Consider the following 23,443-nt stretch of genomic DNA (forward strand, 5'->3'; position numbering starts at 1 on the left):
TGTCCTTCTTGAGTTTTAATAGGAGATTTATGCTTATTATGCAAAAGAACTGACTAAAATATACCCTGTTAAGTTCTCTTGTTAAGAAAAAGTGCTTTCCACAGCATGTGAGCAATTTAAATATAATTATAGGCAAGAATCAATCAAAAAGCAGCCAGTGTACAGAAAATCATTGTATAAATTAGTGCCTGTGCTCAGGAAATAATCTTGAGATTGAATAAATACAGAGCCAAGGACTGTAAACAGCTTCCCATAATGACATACTTCCAAGAGCACTTAAAGAAAGGAAGAACCTGCAAGAAGTAGTATTTGAAGTTACACTCCAATATTATCCACATCTCGAATTAAAGATGAGCAGGAACTCATAAATATCCTATTTTGTTGTAACTGATATAATTCTACACAAATAYCCATCACAAAAGTTAGACATTTGCATGCATAAAAAGGTATTAGGATAATAAAAACAAAACAATGACAGAGGATCATAAGATATATAAGTACAAAYTAAGAAAAACATTTATTTTAATATTTAATCTAGATATTTCTGTATTTTAAATAGATTACAAATACTAGATGTGATTTTTACTATGTTAACTAGTGAAATGAATTATTGGTTAGTTAAAAATAATTTATTTCCTCTCCTGAAATACAAGCCATGACCAGAGCATTGATCATTAAACATAAACAGCAACTGCAGAAAGCTAGTTTGTAACAAAGACACTGCTTATATTACCTACCTGTGCCTTTATAATATTTGGTACAGTTACCATATTCAATATCCTCTTTTTTAATGTCAAACTGAGGCAGAGCAATTTTCTCTAACTGCACAGGATCTCCAGATTGCCAGATAAAGCGTAAGTCATCAGTTGTGTAGCCAACTACAAAAAAAAAAAAAAAAAAAAAAAAAAAAGTATTATTAAATGTTTTAAAAAAAATCTTAGTAAGAGTAAAATCATCAAGAATACCTATCATATATTTATTGAATTCCTTTCACTTGTTTTTCCTGTTCCCTATTAAAAGAAATAAACATAAAAATGTAATAATTCTCAATTTTTATGGAGGTCTAAAATTAGGGCTTAGCGGAGCGTAATATTATCAGCAATATTACACTGTTGAAGAAGCATTTGTTTCAGCGTTCCCTGTTTAAATAAGGAAAGCAAAAGTTGTACTGAATTTTCCATTTTACTGAAGTGCTATTTTGACCTCTCCATATTGTCCTTTYAATTTGTCTTCCAAATCATACCGTAAACCTCCCTTCTTTCTTATATGATCTTTGCAAGACAAGAGCTTTGAGGATTGTAGGAAAGTAAAACAAGGATTTTACTGTGCATAGTGTCAGTGTATCTAGATGTTATAGAACACAGGATATATTGATTTTTGTCATGCTAGAAGAAAGATCAGTGGAAAAGGAAGAGAAACTTTGGAGTTAGAGGCTATAATTATGCCACAGAATAAGTAGAGATACAATGTTCATCTTAAACAGCTACTAACCAGTAACATGAAGAGTAAATGAAAGAGCTTGATAAGGGAAGGCTTCTAGTGCCTTTGGATAGTGTGAAATAATAAAATCATACCATGATTAATAGACTGGCAAAGATGTAAGTTCTAACTTCAAAGAGCAGTTACTTCTTTAATGTTACTGTTTAGTATGGATGTGTTTAAGTGCTCATTATTGCTCTATCTGAATATTCAGGTATCAGCCAGAAAGTCATAGCAAATGTAAATTGCTNAGAGAGAGAGAGAGAGAGATGCTGCAAAATCCAGAGTGTCCAAAGACATTCCTGATATTTCAAATTAAAGAGGAACCCTCTAACTCTAAAATGTGAGAAAGAATTTGCAAAATTCTTCCTGAAAACTGGAGGAATGGAATTTTACCCTATCCTTCCATGTTGCACCCTTCTCTTCATTTGTGAAAAGGAAGTTTATGTGTTAGTTTTACACCAGATGGGAGCAATTCCCATTTTGCTGGAAATTCTGTACTCTGGAAAATCATCATTATTGTTAAAACATTACCTTTCTTGATTTGTATGGTAAAAAGCAAAGCCAAAAAAAGTTTAATGAGGAGTCTGGAATGTAATATACACAAGATGGCATTCATATAGCCTTGAAGATTTCAAAAATCAAAGATTTCTGCTTACCTATCAGAATTCTACTATAATTCTTCTCCATTTACTAGGAATTCCTGTTTTACTCCAAAAACAGAGAGTATTTGTTGAAGCAAAGACTTYGGTGGAACTCCTGTTTCACAGATGGCATACACTGAATTAATGTGCTGCTGTTCATTATCTATGTCATATTTTGGAATGCATACATGGTTGTTGTCAACATAATAATTTAGCATGGCTGTATCACTGAGTAGAAAATTCTTTTCACTATTTAGTGATATGTGTGCAAGTATGAAATTAAAATAATATTGGAAATAGGCAATTTGGAAAATGTACTCAGGAACTTCATGTCAAAGATAYAAGAATGTATGTACTACTTAATTAAACAAAATAAGCACATTAACTTAATTCATTAATACACTTTTTCAGTAGCTGTAGTACTGCTGGTGTCCTTTAATGTTATGAAAAACTAACAACCAGAATGAAAAAAAAAAAAGATGTTAAAATATTCAGTAGAATGAAAGWGCTAATGGTGAGGAAGGAAAGTAAGCCCAATGCTCAGAGACCGCGCGGGCAGACTGCAGTCACAGAGGCCATGGATACAACTCTTTCTTTTGATAATTGCATAAAAAGGTACAAGGAATTTTAATGCACACTATCATTCCAAAGCAATAGATAATCTATTCCTCCTCCTGAATTTGAATATATCACATTTATGATGGAGAAAGAAAATCAGCTTGTTTAAGTAAAGTACTGAGAACTATTTTCATGAACAATTCTTCCTCAAGAGATATACCTCTTATTTGTATGTTTGTAAAGCAACCCATTAGCTAATTAATTGCCACTGTTTTTCATAGCAAGAGTTAAAAGYAGTGCACAGTTCCATAACTGTAAGAAACATTTTTCATAGGTAAATGCATATGGATGGGAATCAGTGGATGTTAATTTCAAGATTCATTACAAGATGTTGACACAAACAATACAGAATGGCTTGTCATGTCATAGGCATGTCTAGAAGGCAACTCTTTATGCACAGATGGCCATACATACAGCTTTCCAATTGCATCTTGCAGCGCTGTGTATCCATAGGAAATAAGGTCAAGTCCAAAGGGCACGACAGAGTAATAGATAATCTGAAAACACAAAAAAATGGCATTTAGAAACAACATGAAATGCCTTGTAAGTAAGAGAGTACAATACAAGAAAAATCAGAGGTATTTGATTTTCAGCTTCTCACAAAAATACAATAAAATTGTGAGCGTGAAATTTAGGCATTTCTAATAATCTATAATAAAACTTTATGTGTAGTTGTAAACATAGAGTATTTCATAAACTAGASAAAGATGAATGGATGGCAGTGTACATAATCAAAGAATAATCAAACTAAAGCCCTATGTAGAGCAGGAATCCTGTCAGCAGCAGAAGCTAAGAAGAATCTAAGATCTCTGAAGAAGGATATAAAAGGTTAGAGCACTCAGGAAATGATATTTCACCAGATATCACCAGTTAGAATATTTTATCTATAGCCTTCATCTTACAATTATTTACATTGAATTTCATCTGTCACTTTATTGCCTAGTTGCTAACCGTTTATCCAGGCAAAGACTCTCTCACACATGAATCTTGCCATTCATATATTTTCATAACTGGACCTTAATTCATTTATACTTGGTATTTCACTGTAATTTAAAAATTCAAGCCACAGCATTATATATTTTAAGTAAGAACATCTCATTAAAGTCTCCAAAGTTCAAAAAATTAATCTCAACTTCATTAATATAATTTATGAACATACTACATTACTAAAAATGACAGGATATTTATAGAGGAAGACATTAATTTCAGACAATATTGAGTTTGATATTGTTATACAGAAGTTCTTAAAGAAATATTTTTTCTGCTTGAAATATTTTTATAAACTGAATAACCGCTCTTCATTGACCTAAACTATTCACTGAAATAAGATGATGTATAATTAGCTCTGACCTGGAAAAATATCTGAAGAAAAGTTTCAATATTTCCTTTAACATTTGGTGTTTTAAGAGAGGGGCTCCTTTTATAGACGAAAGTGGWTTTCCATTTTGAAATATTAATTCCTACGGACTTCAAAAACCTGCCACCAAGCAATTGAAATCAAAAGTGGGACCTTCACAGTGAGCCAAATGAAATGTTTTCATTGCCTGATTTATATGTATTATAGTTTATTATAGTTTGCAAAAGTCTTGAGATTGACATTTCTCATCCTGATTTAGAATGAGAAAAAAAAAATCCATCTCCCTCTTTTCCCATCTAATTCTCATCCAGGAAAGAACTACTAACTACTAAAATTTCAGAAGCAATTTCCTCCTAATGGCAAAAAAAAAGTTGCAGTATATTTAGGTAACTATTATTCCTATATCAGAATATTATGTACTGAGTCACTGTAAAAATAAATAAATAAATAGATAGATAGATAGATAGATAGATAGATAGATAGATAAAATCACTGCTCATTGTTAAAAAATCGAACCTTGTCTCTGCAAGTCACTGTATACTAATTCTCCAAATGTTTAATTCATCATAACATTCTTTTCAATCACTGCACTGCTTTTGGTGATCTTTTTTTTTTTATTGCACACTGTATATATTAGATAACACGAGCCAAACCACAAAATATAATGCACTAACTGTAACAAAAATGAACAATATTTTGAGGTCCTCTGAAAAATCTCTGCCTAGTAAGGCATGGRTTCTAAYCAGGATTATGGCCTAATAATTTTGAAAAACAATTATATTCACTATTTTGTTAATTTCTGTCTTTCTCTTTTATGTAGTAAGTAATCATCATTTTCTTTAACTTAGAAATCCAAGTATGTGAAAATTACATTGCTTTGCTTTTATTTMAAAAAATTAATTCTATAAAATTTTATAAAATAAATTTTGCTATTGTTTTTATTTCAGATATTGTACTCATTTTATTAAGCTGCCAGGAATCTAGACTATAATCAAAAGGATTTAAACAGTGTTTCCCATAATACTAATTTACATAATGTGCMATGTATGTTGCTTTATACTTTCTCTTTTAGTAGTTGCTGAGACATGAACTCATATGCTGAAAACCATTTTCTTCTGATTTATTTACACACATATCATTTAGTTTATGTTTACATGACAATTTATAAACAATATCATACATCACAAACCCTACTAAATCTAACTAAATCTAACACAGTACATAAATTCTATCAATTCATTTACTGACTTTAAATTAAGGGTAGAAAAACATCAGTTAATACCTCATGCTCACTAGGACATCTCCATCGCGAAATATAAAAAGAAGGATATTTTCTTGAGTGACATCATGGAAATTAGCATTTTTTTCATTTGCAAAGAACAAATCCGGTTTCCAAAGACATTTAAACATTGTTGGGTCCACTGTCAGGGTATCCGAACCCCTCCAATCATTGGGCAGTTTGAGCCTGGGGTCATTCCACTTCTGTCTTAGAAAGATGTTGACTCTATAATCCTGATGGAAAGAATACATAAGTATTAGACTAGCCAAAAGTCTAGCCAAAGCACACAGAGAAAGAGAACAATTCTATGAGCATGTAAAGGAAAAATAAAACAAAACATAATTTATCAGAGACAATAATCACTGCTCAAATAGCCTTAGTAAGTGTTGATTTTAATAGGATTTACTACCTATGGGTAGATCATGTCATACTTGGGTCCTGAATATGGTCAAAAAGAAAAATAGGGATAAAATTCTTCCCTCAACATCATTTTCATTTCCTTTGGTGGTAGACCACATAATATTGGTATAAATAAAAGCATGGAGCAAGGCAGAGGGAGGCCAAGGCTTAACAGCACTAATAACACTACAGGTAGCCGGCCAGATATCTTGTCCRTCAGGACATCCTGCAAGTGTAAATGCCAGTTTGCTCCCCAGTTGGATAAGTGGCACACGTGGGGAAAAATGTCACACCCTAAAATCAGAGAACAACTCAGGTAGATAACAGATTTKAAACTATATACCCAGAAAACAGCTATGGGACACGTAACCGTGGCTCTGGGGACGTTTTGATAGCTGAGTTGTACTGACAGCAGCTTGCAACATAAGTAATGAGGTAGCATTTATGAAAGCTGAAACAGAATTGGTCTCAAAGAGACAAAATCAAGACTTTCCAGAGGAAACTTCACATTGAGTTCAGCAGTAGTTTTGCTCAAGCACGGGTAGTGGGAGAACCATGCTCGGTGAGAACCACATTGTGTCTTTGGGAAAACTGCTTTGAGCAGCAAGTGTCAAAACTGCTTTGAGCAGCAAGTGTCCCAGGGCAAAACGGCACCCGGATGCACTCTGTCCTTGGGGAAAGCTATGTGCATCCAAAGGAAAAGTCTAACCCAGGGTGGCAGCAACGAGTTCTCTTACCTCACATCTCTAACTCTTTCTGCTTACTTCATTTACAGTGAGGCCAATGCTTCTTGTTATATATATGTAAACATGGCAGACCAYATACTGCTGAAACAACRCAAACTAAACAAGAACATACTGTATTCCAGATAGCTTCTATCTCTGGCCTTCTGAGTTGTCTTTGATAGTAGGTGGGCTTATTTGGGGTGGGATTTTTTCTTTTTTTAAATAATGGTCTCCTGGGTAGAAAGCAGCCTGTGATACAGGTCACARCTTCCATTATACTGAAAAAAACCCAACTGTTGATTCTTCGCAATAATAATAAAATGCGAGCAATGAACTATCTGTGAGTGAGGGTTCTTCATATGTTTTGATTTGCGAATGTTTCAAAATAACACTCTAATTTTATAAAAGATATATACTGTACAAATTAATGCTTTCTTGTTGCAATTTCTGCTGAAAACAGAACTCACATCCTAAGTACTTCYGTAACTGCAKTTGTTACTGCAACGTATATATTGCCAGTCCAAAGCAAGTGACATGCTGAGATGCCCTTGCTAACTCATGCTAACGCCAACAGGAAGGCGGTCACTTGGTCAGGACCTCACACAGGTTAATTTACCCTATTGATTTGCACTGTTAATTGGAGCACACTGCCCACTTTGTCATGGCCAGGAGAGCAGCCAGATCAGCACAGGTACTTCTGTACTGCACTGCACACTGTACTGGAGCCATTTTCCCCATTGCATTGTAAAAAATAGCATCAAAGTTATCCAGAAAGAGCTGTAGCAATATTTATTAGCATATGTAGTTCTGAGGGAAAGGTGACTTTTTGACAATCTGTTTTTGAAAAAAAAATAGAGTCTGATTTTTATTTATATGAAAAACTATTATGTCAGAATAAAAAAGAAGTATAAAATATTAATTATTCTAAAATGATTTATACTGGAAGGCTCTTATAAAGAAGCTTCATAATATGAAGGAATTCAGGTCATTATCTCAGAATGGATCTTTTCAATTATACATATATAATTGAATATTTACTTTGTGTTGCTGAAATCCCAATTCCATATGGACTTGTCTCAGTGAAGATGACTATTTTAAACTRTATGAGATAAATGCTCATTATATTTATATATTGTTCATGCTCTCAAGCATTCAACTATTCATTACATTAAAATTAATCGCCCTATAAACTAATGCATTATCCTTATTTTAACAAAATAAAATGTCTTCTCAAAGCCACGGGCAAAAGATAAGCAGGATGCAACACTTGCCTTCAGCTTACCCATTCAGAAGATTCAGCTTAAATCACTGAAAAGCAGAATGTACTGCCAAAATAAAAACTGGAAATCAGATCAGATGGGCACAACTTTACTTCCTTCCTTGCTTTATTATAAACCCTTTTCTCTTACAAGCAAGCAGACTCTCCCTCAGTGGGAGGCAATCTCCACTCTGTGTTGTGGACAGTGAGCCAGCTGCATAGCTATGAACAGGACTGCCACAGGAGCAGGAGGACAGCGACGGAAGGATTATTTGATGCTCACTGAGAAGGAGCAGAGCAGGGAACTGGGCATTAAGTTATAGGAGCCTGTGCTCTGTCCTTGGCCACGCAGGGCCAGCAGCAGAGATCAGACCCCATCAGTAGGTGCATTTGTCTGAATAGGCAGACTCTGCGCCTCTGATACTGACAATCAATCTTATCTGCAGTCAAGCAACAACTGATCGTGTCCAGTGGGAACAGGCTTCCAGTGTCCTGATCCCAGCAAAACATTTGCCTGCCTGCCTTGCCTTGGGCCTAGCAACACTTTTCTTCCTTATTCTTAGCCTGAACAAGCAATGTGTGCCTTCTTCAACACGCACTTCATCCTGCTGCTCCACCTCTGGTTTCACATTTTGGCTCCTTGTTTTAATGCCTCTAAGTTTTCAACCCAAACAGACTGTGCAACCTGTTCAAACACAGAATCTTTAGTAGTATGAGCCATTCTGGACACCTCTGGGAATTCCCATACTTATCAAACCCAGATGATGAAGGAGATAGGTTATTATTACATGGGGCAGGGCAGGGAAATACAAAGTCAAGAGAAGATGCCAGTGCTTTTGCCAAGGATTTTGTTTTTTCAACCGATTTCCTTCTAAGATCTTCAAAGAGCTCTGATATGGAACTATTACATAAGTCTAAGAATGCCTTTAAGATGTTCTGATACATGTTATCCATGAATCAATGTTTTGGAAGATTATTGGCCTGGTTAAAGTTGGTGCAAAGATGGTGTAAATGGTTAATCTCCTTTGCAGGTTCAGCCCTTCCTGTTCAATTTTGCAGGAATCCTCAACTATAGGAACAATCAGAACCAGCCACTATGATGCTGAACAAGGTGCACTGTGAGATTCTCTTGACCAGTTAGAAATACCAGACATTAACCTGCTGCCCAGAGTTGGCTATTTCAAAGAGTCCTATTTAGGGAGGTCCATGACATCTTAGGTCTTCATAAAGATATTTCCTTTGGTACCTTTCCTAATATTCTTCTGGGAAAAAAAAAAAAAAAAAAAAAAAAAAAAAAAAAAAAAGAAAAAGAAAAGGAAATCTGTGTGCCTAATGCCTTTTTCCCATCCCAGAAGAAGAAYRTTGACATGAACACGACATGCTTTTAGCATGGCCAAATGGATGCTTTACCTGCACATGTCTGCCTAATTGATAGGTTTCACAAAGATCTAAAAATTTAGCTATCCCAGGCAGCCATCAGAKGTTTTGGCAGAGCAAAGAATTACCAGGATACATCATCCACCGAACACCTAGATATGTACTATTMCCTACAGTTCAGCATCAGCAATCAGATCACTCCAAGTTTAGTAGCTTCTGTTAATTTTACTGATATAGTCAAGAAATCAATAGTGCTCCCAAACCAAAACGAGCACCTGACACAGAAGAGATGCAGACAGCTACTCCCTTCTCCAACTCTAAAGAGTTTCTCAGCAAGTTTGTGATTGTGTGCAGAGGTTTCTCTTTCCTGAACACCGTACGTAAACCAACTTGTTGGATTTTACATAATGCCATTAGTTCTTCTTTACTCTTATAATAAATTCTCTCCCAGGGCTGGTTCTTCAGAGATCCAACAATTTTTTTATGATGCTGGARGAACAAGGTGTTTCCTAGACTGACAAACTTGCTTTTACCGTTCAGCACATTATCTAGGTTCATCCCAAGAGAAGTAACAGATCACTCCCTAGAGAGCAATAATTCTTGCATGTCCACAGGACCCTGTGCCCACAGAGCAGGAAGGGTTTCCCAAGCGATATAGGTAAGAGAAAACATGACATTCTTCTCTCAGTGTTTCATGTCATACCTGAAGGGAACCAAAAAGTAATGCAAAGTTCACATAAACAGGCTTATATATCATGAGCTGGACACAGAAACTCAGGCACCTTTCTCACTTGTTCCATAAAATAAATAAAGATCTGCTTCATATTTTAGAAATYAAAAAAAAAGGATAAAGTGAGAAATGTAATTTTGTAGGCAACTAGATCAGAAATTCACAGGCAGGCTGACATGCACTGCYGCAGACAGCCCACTTATTTTGGAGGCACACCCATTACATTTATGTTTTGTTACTTTTGGATTTTGGTGAAGTATAAAAAAGCTTCTGTAAAAGTCACTTTTTAAAGCACACAATAAATTTCAGAAACTTGAAAGGGCCATCTGGCCAAATATACCTGCCATCTTAAACACTTATCTCACTCCTCCTTTCTGGCTCTTCCTGCCTGTCCTGCAGTTCCTTTTTAGTTTTCATGAAATACATCTGGGGATAACTTCAGCATACTTATATTTTTTGTTTAATGTCACTTCTCTTTAGTGCCATTAGTGGATTTATCAAATGCAATCAAATCTAAATCCTTTATTCACTCCCTGATAAACAAACAGAAATTCCTGGCAGATCTTTTCAAAAGATCTTACAGCCATTAATGTAGCCATTGCAAAATTTATTTCTAAACTGTACAGTCAAGGGATACCTCAAAGCTCCCAAGTTCAAGTACCTGCCTTCTACATATAGCAAAGTACTTGCTTTCTACCCATGAGTAAGACATGGTGCACTCCTTTCTTYCCCCCCCCCAAAAARGAAAAACTCAGGTCAGGTCAGGACATCTTCAATCATATATTTTTTGCAACATTTTTCACAATATTTATTGGAAAGAAACTCAAAAAACCTTTATCCAAAATATGAGAACTTTGGTGAAGTTACTTTTTATTTTGCAATTAACTGTACTCCGTACAGAAACAAAAATGTCAAAATAGTTCCGAAGATTATTTAGTGCTACTAACATTTTGAAATGCTTTCGCTGAATTGTAAAAATATTTTTCTGGAGACTTTGGAACTCAGTTCACTTTCTCTCACACTGGTAAATAAGCAGACGTTTGCACTGATAGTCTAGCGCTTTACTCCTTTTCCTTCTGCCTCTCTAYGTTCTACTTCTATCAGTATGTTTCAGCCTTCTTTATGTATGTACTATATATATACTTTTCTGCCTCCTCTACAATCCAAGTAGCTTCTGTAATAATATAACAAGCAACCTACATATAAGCTCTCATGAATAGCAGCTAATTCTTAGGACCAAATGTGATTTTCCCCTGAACTAAGTACCTTACACAAAGGAAAAACTGTATTTCATGCTTAAAAAACACAGAATTCCCTTCATGTGTGTCGGATTCTAAATGCTACAACAATCTGGGTACAAAAAGGTAATAAAGCAGATTAAGAGGCTTATGGCAGCAAGTCTATCAGTAAGCCCATTAACTCAATTCTCAACACGTACAATCAAAACAGTCATTTATACTTTATATTTCATCCTCAGCCTGAAGTTTGACATAAGAAAATCTGCATGTGCGCTGAATTCATCCAATTTCAGTCTTACCATTGTTGTCTCTTGAATTGACCCAAAGCTGTTAATGAAGATGTTGACTGCAACATCAACTGGAATTCCTTTCAAAAAAAAAAAAAAAAAAAGTAAACTGCATATTCCAATAAAGACAATAAAGATAAACTATTCTTCATTTGACGTTCCTTTACACTAGTATCACAACGTGTAATGTTTTTACATAACTGAGACTCAAACAACTTTATCTTTTTACATCATGTTCCATTCTCGAAAGGCAAAGTTTAATCTGTTCACACTGAAAGTCAAAGAAAACCATGAAAACTCTTTTCATCCTAATGATAAGAGAAAAACACCTCACTTGGAGCACTAAGCTTAACGTGTGTCACAGATCATGAGTCTGAATCATCTGCAAACTCCATGATTTTTTATTTTTATGGGATTCCAATCTAATATTAATCTTGTATATAGTACAATGTATAGAAGCAATTTGCTTTCCTAATGATGGAGTTTTTTACTTTCAAAGTCGTGATGATGACCTATCATTCTAAATTTATGAGTTATGACAATATATTTACTTATAAGAAGATACTTCTTTGTATAAATCACAAATGTGCAAGTATTCATACTGGCAGATAAAAATGGTTTAATTAATTTTTCACAGTTACCTAGCCCTTGATGCAAAGCTTGAGTTGCAAAGCTGCTCCATTTTACATTGATTAACAATTGGCTAAGAAGAAAAATTCTCTTAGCCAGCAACTGTGGAGATGGATTGGATTTTCTCCTCTTTTCCACAGCCAGGATTCCAGCAGCTGAAAGGGGATGGCACGACAGCTGCTACATCTGCCCTCTGTCACCCTGCAGGAACCGATCGGCAGTGCTTTAATCTGGTGTTAACAGAGAGTTACCRTGAAGTGGGGAGTGGCCTGGTGGTTCTGAGAACTAATTTATGTAGCATCTATATGTTAACAGTGTCAGTGTACACTCTATATGCATGTATCTGATCTCACTTACACTGCTGCAAATACTCAATTCAGTGGAATTCTATTTTTTATAATAAAAGATACAAGAATATAGCAAGAATATATTGACTCTGTAAACAAATGCAATACAAAGTGATACAGGCCTAATTTAATCGTTTCCTTGGGTGCATACAGTATTTCAGTATGCATTTAATGCATACATTAAACTCGGATAAGTTTTCTTGGGTCACCAAGAAATTACTAAGATAAATTTTCACTTTATTCAGTTAAAATAATTTTTTTTTAAATCAGTCCAGATTTTGTTTGTGTAATAAGCATAATGCTTTGCTTAGTGCCTGATGCATGAGACAGAGCACCCTCCCCAGCAGCACTAGGCCAGGTGCTCTATTCCTGCCAGACTGGAGAACGAACTGTAGTGCAAGAAAATCAGTCATGCACAAGGAGCACTTCAACACGAGTAAATCACTTGTCAGCAAATGTTCTTTTCCCTCCACCTTTGTATGAGTTAAGATTACATGTTCTTCCTCCATTTTCTTTCCATCTTGATTTTGACCAGACTGCCAGCATGGATACCAAACACATAAAAATACCTGCAGCATGCTTTCTGATAACATGCTTATCTTGTGCCAAAAAACAGGTAGAATGGGGGTTGGATATGTATCCTTTGCGACAATGCCTGGTGCTGTAAGCACACACATGTTCTAGACCAGAGAATGAGAAAATAGTAGGAATCTTTCTTAGAACTAGCTTTAATGTATTCATAAAAGTTGATTAAATAAAAGAACTGAAAAAAGYCTCTAGAAAAGCACATTGAAGATTACAAGCTTCCAAATTTCTCATACTACTGGCAAGCATGTTATAACAACACATCWTTTAATGTACATATAACTAAAATGTAACTTTTAAAATATACAACAAAAAGTGGTTTAGATAAACAGCAGTATCTGTTAAGGTAACAAAACTGTATACATCTTTTTCCCACCAAGGAAATAATCTCATTGTAGGAAAGTATAAATTAAAGCTGTGTGAGCTGTTAGAGATTTTGCATCAAATGCATATTCCAGTCTTTTCTGTGTATATAAATAAATCACATTTGCCTACATATAAGATTCACCTGTTTTAAAAAACACAAAATATTCTTTAAAAAAATCAAAATGCATTTTAAATTCCAAGATGTCAGCTGCATTATTAGCACATCTTYAAAGCAATTAATTTTATTTAAAAATTGTGATTTCAAAATAGTGATACTGCCGATCCCAAACTGTATAAAGTCCTCATAAAAGTTCTCTAGAGAAGCATCTATATCCCTGCTATAAAGCAAAGGCAATACTAAAGCCTAATTTAAAAGTATGTATTAAAATATACTTTTAAAAATATTCTAYAATCGAATTCTATTCAAATACATTTCATTAATGCATTAATTATTAATAGAATTTGAATAATAACAACAGCTTTAAAGCATCAGGCATTGTTATGATTACAAAATCCATTATCTTTCAGCTMAAAAGGGGAAATATCTCCTGCATTTTCACATTATTTGGGGAAATAAGTATTCTTTTTTTTAGAAATGCATGTTGCAAGTATCATCTACACACAAATTTCCTATGTGTGAAGAGTGCATAAGCTAAATTCCAAAGACAGAATCTGAAATATCTGACAAACCTTTGAAATTTGGTCTTATCCTGGGGTCGTAACTGAGTAATAGCCTATTCAAGATATTGCTAGTAGAATTAGCGGGTACTCTTGCAAGATCTTCAGCTGACTGCTGTCTGTAAAAAAGAAGTCCATTAGTTACTATTAAGACAGAAAGAGCTATGTACTTAAGCTTAAGTCATTTTAAAGGTATGCCATTAATGTCATTTCACAAGCAAAAGAGGTTTATCCTTTTCAGTTCCCTTGCACACATTCTCCCTTTACTAGAGACATTCTAGGATTTTTCCAAGTACTGCAGTGAATGTGAACACTCTCCTACAAAGTTGTCTAAAGCGAATGCACTGGAATGGTTAATTGTTCCCTTCCCTCATAACACAAGTACCCAGAGGGGCATGATTTCTTCACTAGCAGAAAACAGCCACCTGAACTATTTTTAGTGGCCATCAGTTTAGGAACATAAGTAAACTGACAGTTCTTAGGTGCCAAAGCACGCCAAGGCTTTTGGCAGCCTCCTGCTTTCATGTGCCAGTGCCAGCTGTTTCACAGGGAGTTAGAGCCCTTGCATAATGTCTTTGTCACGTACTAATATAAGCTTCCTTATGGAAAGGTAGGCCTCCGACTCCTCTGATTTTGCAGGGGAAAATTTTTGCAATTGCACACGTTTCTGTTTATTTTGCTCTTACTGTTTAGAGTGTTAAATTAAAACAATCACTCAAAGCAAATAGCCAGCCTGGGACAGGCAAACGTACCTACAAGGGTAACACAAAACTGAGCACACCAAGAAGCAAGAAGATTAAGGGTGTGCCTGTCCCTACTGCACATGCTTTGAGCACGTGGCAGGCCAATAATGTCATGTAAAYGAATTTGCTGTCTGTAGAACTGGCTCAGTGATGATTTCCACTTCTTAACCCTGTCTCATAATCACTTTTCTATCCATTTTATGACTSCTCTGATGATGTTGTGTCATTCTAATTTAATAATCAAGATGCCATTAAAAAATAACTCAAACACCTTTCAGAGACACAAGTCATTTGCATCAACACAATTAAGGCTAGCAACCAAATGCAGCGACACATTTTAAAAAATGATCCAGTTAATTGCCTAAATGTTTTCCATAACTCAATATCCTTTGCCATTGCCTATATTATCCTGGTCARTTCTTTTTTTCTTATTCTCTCCCATATCAATGTCAGCTTGACAGGCTTACAGGTTATTCTAGGTTAGTGTTTCCAATGTCTTGGCTCACTGCGGATTTTCTTCTCACCTCTCAGTTTCCTTCATGTCATTTGGAACTTCTGCAGCATTCAAAGATTTATTGAAGATAGTATCAACTCCTCAAGATGCTTTTGTTTTTTGTTTTTTTTTTTTATTCCATGAATGCTTTGGCCCTAATAATTTGAAGATGTCCAATTTTAGCACCTTCTGTTTAGCAACTTCCTTATTGATTATTCTTGGAAAATTAATTGATAATTGTCACAATTGCATAATGTCATTCTTAATGAAAACTGGAGATATGACTAGATCCCAGCCCTTGCAGATCTTTTATGAATAAGCTCACATTTTAATATCAGCGGATTTAATTCAACACATAGGTAAAACAGCAGAAGCAATTGGACTGGCTCTGCTACAGTTAAAATGTTATAAGTTTTTACCAAATGTATTTAGTAAGGTATTAGTGACCCACTAATAATACAGAAATGTTGTTGGTTTTAGTAACAAATCTTAGATTGTACTAGGATGTCCTTTTTGTTTGAACAATAAACCATACGAACAGTAAGCCTCTTCTAATTTGACATTGCAGCAATTAAATAGTACTAGGCATTTTAAGCCTTTTGAATAACAATTCCTAAATTCACTTTCATGTAATTTCCCCAGGGTTGTGTTTATGGCTGTTTGTATGTGAATCATTCAATATGCAAAAGAACTAATTTATTTCTATTATTTATAAATTCATGTTAAGTTTTTAGCAATGACCATTACCAACAAACAATCTGCTACAGAAATATCATAAATCAGCTTTAGACACTCCTTTTGCAGTTACCACTGACTGTATAATAAGAAAATAAAAAGTTAAATGTTAAGATTATCTTCTGTTTTGTGGCAAGAGCGGGATAGCAATATATACTCTGTACCACAGAATTAGGCCTGATACTGAAAGATTCGTGGCATTGCTGAGTTCTAGTGCTTTCAGGATTTCATTCTAAACCACATAAGCCTTGTATTAATGAAACATCAAAATTAAACCACACACACACACACACACAAAAAAAAAAAAAAAAAAAAAAAGGCAACATAACAAAACAAACCTACATAAATGCTTGTGTTTTAAATTTGTTACAGGTTTATATAAAGAAGTTCATTAAATAGTGATGATAATAATCTGAATGTAATCTGAATGTAAGATAATAAGGACACATAAATTAAGCACAGATGCTTTCAAAATGCAAGAAGGAAAAGAGAGAATCTGAGAAATTAAAGGAGGAAGTATCCAACAGCAAAAAAAAGGCAGATACAGATTATATTCTGACAGGTTTATCTGTCTTTTCAAGTAGAACCAGCTTGTAGTTCTGCGAGTGTGAGTTGCACTGCAGATGCATGTTAATACAAACACTTGTTTAGGCTGTTTATTCATGGGTCGCTCAAGAAATAGGCAAAGCAGAATTGCTGCACTGAGAGGACTGACAGCATGAGGAAAGGATGGCAGTAATGCTTTCTGCTAAAGAGCCTCTTGATCACATTTTCAGTAAGGAAATGAGCTGTATTTCGAAGTTACACTGGTGTCATGTGCCCACATCTATCCTCATTTATGTAAGAATCAAGCGAAAAGCAGCCGCATCACGCGTTTTGTGGTGCGAGTAGAAGGACACAGTCAATCACTRTCTTGCAAAGGTGCCTTTGAGTGAAGTGACTGGAACAGCTCCTGGAGAAAACCTCTGCTCAATCCCATTTATACTTTCACCACAGGCCTCTGCAGTGTCCCTGCATTGAAYGACCACCACTCAATAGGATCTGTACTATTACACCTCTTCTCAAGGTCTGAATCTCCTTGGCRAGACCTAACTCATCCAAACGCATACATTTCTTCCGTAACTCAAGAAATTGTACGTGGAACTCCTGGCAAGCTGAATCACTCGCAGAGTCACAGTTTAGCAGAGTGGCTTAACTGAGCAGGATGGGGTAGGTGCTTGGGAAACTGGGCTGAGACCCAGTCCATGCCACCCATGTAGGTATCCATGCAGAGCAGCAGCCCAGGCTTCATCGTCTCCCTGCAATGCCACCCTTTGAATCAACTTTAGGCACAGGCATAGACCACATTAGAGGAAAAGAATTCAAATTAAGCTGTTCCTTCAGCACTTCTGTTTTATACAGGCTGTCTGCTTCCCATATAACAATGCTCATGCTAATTAAATGTTATGCTTGCCATCTTTACCTCTACAACCTTGACTTTTCATGCTTGAGAAAAGCTGATAACCAAATTAAGATATCACCTCAGTTTCTAACGGCTGCAGCATGTGCTGCAGTTTTAATATGTTTATTTCAACTTGTGTGGAATGTTTGCATAGCTTCTAGAAAGCATTAGGAAATGGATATGTAGCAACATTCTTCACAGTAATTTATGAGTAGTAATTAAGATAAAGTGAACATCAAGCAATGGATAATGCAACAAAAATCTCACTGTTACTTTTAAAGTAATAGTAAAGCTAGAAATTGCTTAGTAAGAATTTAACCTGACTTATAATACCCTCAGTAACTGTCACAACATTCCTACAAGTTTTACTTAGGACACTTGAACTAATTATAAGCCCACATATTTTTTTCATACAGTTTGAAGAAACCCTGTTCTAGCTTCTACTCTTTACAGTTAACTAAAGCAGTCCTTCAGTGGTTGCCTTGATGAAGAGAAATATTATTCCTGCTTTTGCCTTTCTGCAGCACACCTGGCCTCACCATATGAATACCTATGTATCTGACCCATAGCTTCTCTGGGTCAGGTATCAAAATCCGTGGCTCATGGCAGATGGGAAGAAGAAAACCTACCCAAAATAATCATAATAAAAAAGTATTCTTAGTGGGAYAATTTGAGTGCTACACTGTATTATGGGGGTCAATGCCTCGGGCAAATGGGAGAGTTACTGCAGAGTTATTGAAAAGCACAAAGCCTGACATAAACAGTAGAAGGGAGACAGAGCACCGTCAGTCTACGTCATTTGGATGATGTATCTGTGGAATATGACTGGCCTCTCTATTCTTTGAKAAGTTGCTTTTAGTATCGCTGATGAACGTACAAGTGAATTTAAATACTGAATTTCTAGGATATATGGTAAGATGTTCACTTCCTCTCTCTTCCATATGCCACTGCACACACTCTGCCACTGCTGTGAAGAACACAATTAATACTTTACACTGATGACAATGGAGAATTGTCTTGATAATTCATTGATCAAAATCCAGAAGTTTAGATCAGTAGATACACACGGCCAAAGGAAGCATATATTACTCTTGATACCTCACATTTGTGTTAAGCAAATGTGTCAGAGTCATATCTATTTTGGGTTATCATTAGATCACTCTCACTGAATTACAACAAGTCCTTACCACAGGTAACCCTATGTAAGGGTAATAATTGGAGAAAGGAATATAGATGTTCTGCACAAGCGGGAAAAAGACATTTTGCTGCTGTTATTTTACTTATTACTTACTGCCCGGATGCCATTACACTAAAGAATCTTTTGTTTTAGAAGGGAACATGAATATATCTTTTACTTTTGGCCTGACTATCAGCAGAAGAATAGACATGTCACGGGGACACCTTATAATAGCGGACTTACACTAGGTTATGGTCCAGACAGCAATGCAGCACATATATTCTATGGTCAGCTTTTGCCTAGAGCTCATAGCCTGGATGATCTAGTATTGATGATAGCCTGGATGATCAAGGTTTGCTTTTGCATGCTTCTAGATTAGTGTCTGATAAAAATATATATTCCATTTCACACAGTTCAGTTATTTCCAAGATTTTTTTATATAATGCTGAAAGAGATTTAGTGCAGTTTAACTAATCTGTGATAGAAATTGACATTTTAGTCACACAACATAGCAGAATTTATCTCAGAATGATAAAAATAAGTGTTGTGAAACACAGTATCTGCCATCTCAGCATGTATCATAAATACTACAATTGATAATACTGATGAAATAAAACTGATACAAACTATCAGTGCTCTGATAGTTCAGGCATTTAATTTTCTGAGTGCTATATCTCAAAGTATAAAATCAGATTAACATAAACCAAAGAGAAATGATACAATTCCTTTACTTCTGTGACTGCTATCTACAGTTGCAACTGTATCTACAGTTGCAAACTGTACAAGGTGACATTTCTATTACTAGAGAGAATAATGATGATGATCAAATGCAAAATGCTATCACTCAGATTACATTAAAATTCATGGAACTCTGAATAAATGACTATGTGACAAACAAGGATGACAACTAAACATTTAAAATTAGACTGTAACTTTGGTACTTAAGCTAGGAGGTAATGCAGTGCATCGAACAAAGAGAAAGGCTCCCTCATGATCTGAAGCAGAAACTCACCTCAGGTACCTTGAACTGCAGTCTGAATCTCATCTGCCACTTCTTAGTGCAGAAATATGAAGGAGAAGAGTCTGCTAATGTGGGCAGGTAAGCAAGCTTCCAGAACTCAGTGTGAACAGCTCACATGTGTCACTACTGCACATGTTGCTGCCACAGGCTAAGCTCAGCCTCAGTTTCRCTGCCAACATCTGCAGGACTGAACACTCTCAGGAGCATCTGTGTGATGCTCTCAAGTGCATTGTTACTGTTCCTTAAGCCTGAGAAAAGCACGCTGATCCTTGTGCCTGACACAGCGATGACAGCYTCAAGAATCAGTAGAACCAGGTTAGCGAGGTGCTCCATCCAAACTAACCGGGACTGCCCAGAGCAAACTAACAGGGCTTCCATTTCAAACATAAGCATGTTTGTGACCAGGTTCTGTTTCCCTTTGTCTAAATAAAGAGAACATCCAAGCAACTACTGGGCATAAACTGGCTATCTCTTCTACTCTGATATTTCATGCAGACATGAAACACGATCAGCAACTACACGTTCAAGCAGATTACATGTGTTTCTTCACCCCTTTCTTTCAAAAGGTTAGGTACTCAGACAAAAAATAGATACATCTTGTTAAGAGTTCCAGCTTGGCTAGAAGGTGCAATAGGGAGGATATTTTATAAAACTCGCTTTTCAAAGATCCTCCTCACGGATCTGAAAATGGAAATTGGTCCTATGGTTTTCCCTACACTTAGGTTTAGTAGATGTAATTTTACCTGTAGATGCAAGTTTTAGCTCAGTCCAGAGGCTGCATATGAAATATAGCTCTAGAGTCTATAACTCTTCCTCACACTCATACTGTCTTCTCACTACGCTGTTCAGAACGGAGTAAACATCATTCACTTTGAGGGAGAATTACGGAAAGAGACCCAGACTACCACATTTAATTATAGTTTTACAAGAGAACTTAAGTTAAGAGTGAGAACACTGATTAGTTATGAACTTTAGTTCCATGAATACCACACCTTACGAAAAAAAAAAGGAAAAAAGCTGTTTCAGGGAAAAATGAAAACAGGATGACAAATCAAGCCACTATCACAAATTCACACTTCTGTACAGGGTCATGAATAATCACAGGTAAGAGTTTTTGCTCTATGAAACCATACAGAAGTTCCTAATTGTGGGAAAGCAAACATCTGCTTGTGAGACCATAATAAACTCTTGATGAGAGCTCTAATTAGTCTGTTTCCAGCCTATTCCAATGGTAGTTATTATCATGCCAGAGGGGCAGGTTTGGCTAAAAGCTTGTATTGCTTGTATTCAGGGTATGCTTAGTTTTCATGTAAGCAAATCCACACTAAGGTCTGAAAACCAAACCAGTCTTAAACCATCCATTCCATAATGTCAAAGTATCTGTATACACTTTCCCCAACCAAGGAAGTCATGCAGTAATACTGAATCAAATCCTTTATGGTAAATGAGCTGCATATATTTGAATCTCATTATAAAGTTTGTAAAGAGAAATCTATTCTTTTCAAAACTGCCACATTGTCTATTTATCACTTGAAAGATCAGGTTTTAACTTCACACATTTTATAAGGAAACAGAAGGCAATAACATGTGACAATAAAGTTTGGAATTTTATTGCACTAAAACTAGTGTAAAGCAAAGACAGGTTAAAATTTTAACTTATATAGTTTCATATGTAGATGTAAATTGGAATGTAAAATGCTACCTTCTTTCTTAAAACAAATAAACAAGATATAATGTACTCTTTTAAAAGTCTTTTGCACCTTATCAGTAAAATTTTCTTATTCCTAGGAAAAACTCTACTAATGCCAACTAGATAGTCTCATAGTATTTTTATTTTGTGGTTGGAAATATTTTAAATGTGTCTAAACCATTTTATTGTTTAAGGCATAGTGTTTTTCTGTGCTTATGGTAAACTTGTTGTATCCCATCATTTTTTTTTCTTGAGTATTTACACCATAGCACTAAAAGAAGGAGCTGGCCACAAAAATGATCACAAGTCCCCAACATCCTCACCAACAAAACTTTTGCATCATCCTACACATTACAAAGTAAAATATGGTAGACATTACTGAAAGGAAGGCTTTTTAATGTAAAGTAATCATAGGTGTCTAGAATATGTTCCTACTGTTCCTAAGCTGGACAGTTAGAGGTTGTAGTTTCTGTGATTTTACAGAACTGTAAGTTGCATTTTTATTGAAGGATTGCTCCATAAAGGATTGTTTTATGGCAACTATCAATGAACAAGTTATTGCAAATTAATTATTAATGAAAGATGCTCAAAATGTTCGACATGTAGTAAGGAGAGAAGCAGGCTAACTTCTCACAGAATTAAGATGCCCAGACATTGAATTTTGGCATCAGAGTTTTGGGTCCCCACCTTTTTTACTGGTATACTTGTAGTAAGATGCTGGGGATAGTATTATAAGGCCTTTCTACTATGTCCATAAAAATAGCAAGAGAGTGGGTTGGAATCATTAATGCCATTTTCAACTGTTTATCATTGCTTAGATTTTTCTTTTCATTAAAACAAGGAACCTGCTGCAGAATAAACATGCTCATTCACAGGACTTGCAGACATATCACTGCTCAACCTCCTCTCCCACTTCCCACCTCCAAAAACGGACCCTTCAGTGGAAAGCTTCACGTTCCATTTCAACTGTCATGTAATCCCCTTGGCTAAAATATGGCAAGATCACCATCATATGGAAACATAAAAGAAACAAAGCACATACGATGGGCATAGGTACTGCTTCTTTTTCCCCTTTCCTTTCTTTGACGATTTCTCTTTGGAACAGACTTCTTCAACCCATAAGGAGAACAAGACAATAAAGGAGGCCACTAGCAAGAACTTCATCTTGAGGATTAAGCTTCAGGGAAAAAGTTGGTCTATGGCAAAAGAAAATAAAGAGGTTTATTTTAGTAGGACTAACTAAAGCAAGTGGGAGCACATACATGCAAAAAGTAAGCAAAAGCTCTGTTTTTGTATACTGGCCATAAAAAAAATAGATCTTCAWTACTTTGTGAAAGAGCTTCGTGAGGTATAAATTTGATAGGGAACCGATTTGGATATTTTTCAGTGAGTTAAGTAACTGCGCARTGTTAAGAGAATCACTCGCATAAGTGCAGGTTTGCTGCAGTGGGTTTGAGAAATAATATGATGTCCCTCATGCATGTACTGAACTCAAATCTTCAGGAATTCGGAAAGAGAATTCCCCACCAACAAGCATCATACATCCCTCTACATTTAATATAGCTAAAAGTGACCATAAATAACAAGGCCTAAGAGCAGCATCTACCTGCAAGCCCTCCGAGACCTCTGCCCACACCAGCAGCACCAGGAACTTCAGTGTCAGTTATGAGAGCGGGCTGCACACGTAGTTTCAGGTGCGGATCCTCAGCCTGCGTGTCTGTTTTGCAAGGAGCACCCTAGGCACTACAGCCAGTGCCAAAGCAGAGCTGCAAAGATGACTAAACGCAACCTGCAATATACTACGCTCCGTAGCACGGTATTCCATTCACTGCTTTAATTTCTCAGAGGCAAGAGCCCCTGCACGAAGGGCCGCAAGCTAAGCCTGCGCCAATGCAGAAACCCCCGCTGCGTGCTCCTAGTCACAGCTCTTGGGGCCATTAATTTTGTTTTTTATTCCACAGCTATCTCCCCCCTGCACCACCCGTGTTTCCCTAGGCCAGTAGCAACACTCCAGGTACCCAAGGCATCAGATCCATTTTATTTATTAYTATTATCCCTGCCTCTCTCCTCACTCCCCCACCACAAGCGCCCCCAGGGGCTGGGGGGTCTGGGCCGCCCGCAGCCGCTCCCGCCGCGCGCCCCCCCC

General features: G+C 36.1%; 1 protein-coding gene across 1 annotated transcript in view; it reads right to left on the reverse strand.

The window, feature by feature from the left end:
- Positions 1-23,179, reverse strand: part of GLRB (glycine receptor beta) — a 40,622-nt gene extending 17,443 nt beyond the window's left edge. The window contains exons 1-7 of the mRNA XM_026041643.1: positions 22,904-23,179; positions 22,340-22,493; positions 14,010-14,116; positions 11,404-11,471; positions 5,381-5,610; positions 3,156-3,238; positions 738-878 (exon numbers count right to left, since the gene is read on the reverse strand). Of these exons, the coding sequence (XP_025897428.1) occupies positions 738-878; positions 3,156-3,238; positions 5,381-5,610; positions 11,404-11,471; positions 14,010-14,116; positions 22,340-22,461 (751 nt within the window). The 5' untranslated portion in view covers positions 22,462-22,493; positions 22,904-23,179. The remainder of the gene's footprint in view (positions 1-737; positions 879-3,155; positions 3,239-5,380; positions 5,611-11,403; positions 11,472-14,009; positions 14,117-22,339; positions 22,494-22,903) is intronic.
- Between the last annotated feature and the right edge of the window lie 264 nt (positions 23,180-23,443).

Source organism: Nothoprocta perdicaria, unplaced genomic scaffold, assembly GCF_003342845.1.
Source record: "Nothoprocta perdicaria isolate Ctin4 unplaced genomic scaffold, notPer1 scaffold_29, whole genome shotgun sequence".
NCBI classification, from domain to species: Eukaryota; Metazoa; Chordata; class Aves; order Tinamiformes; family Tinamidae; genus Nothoprocta; species Nothoprocta perdicaria.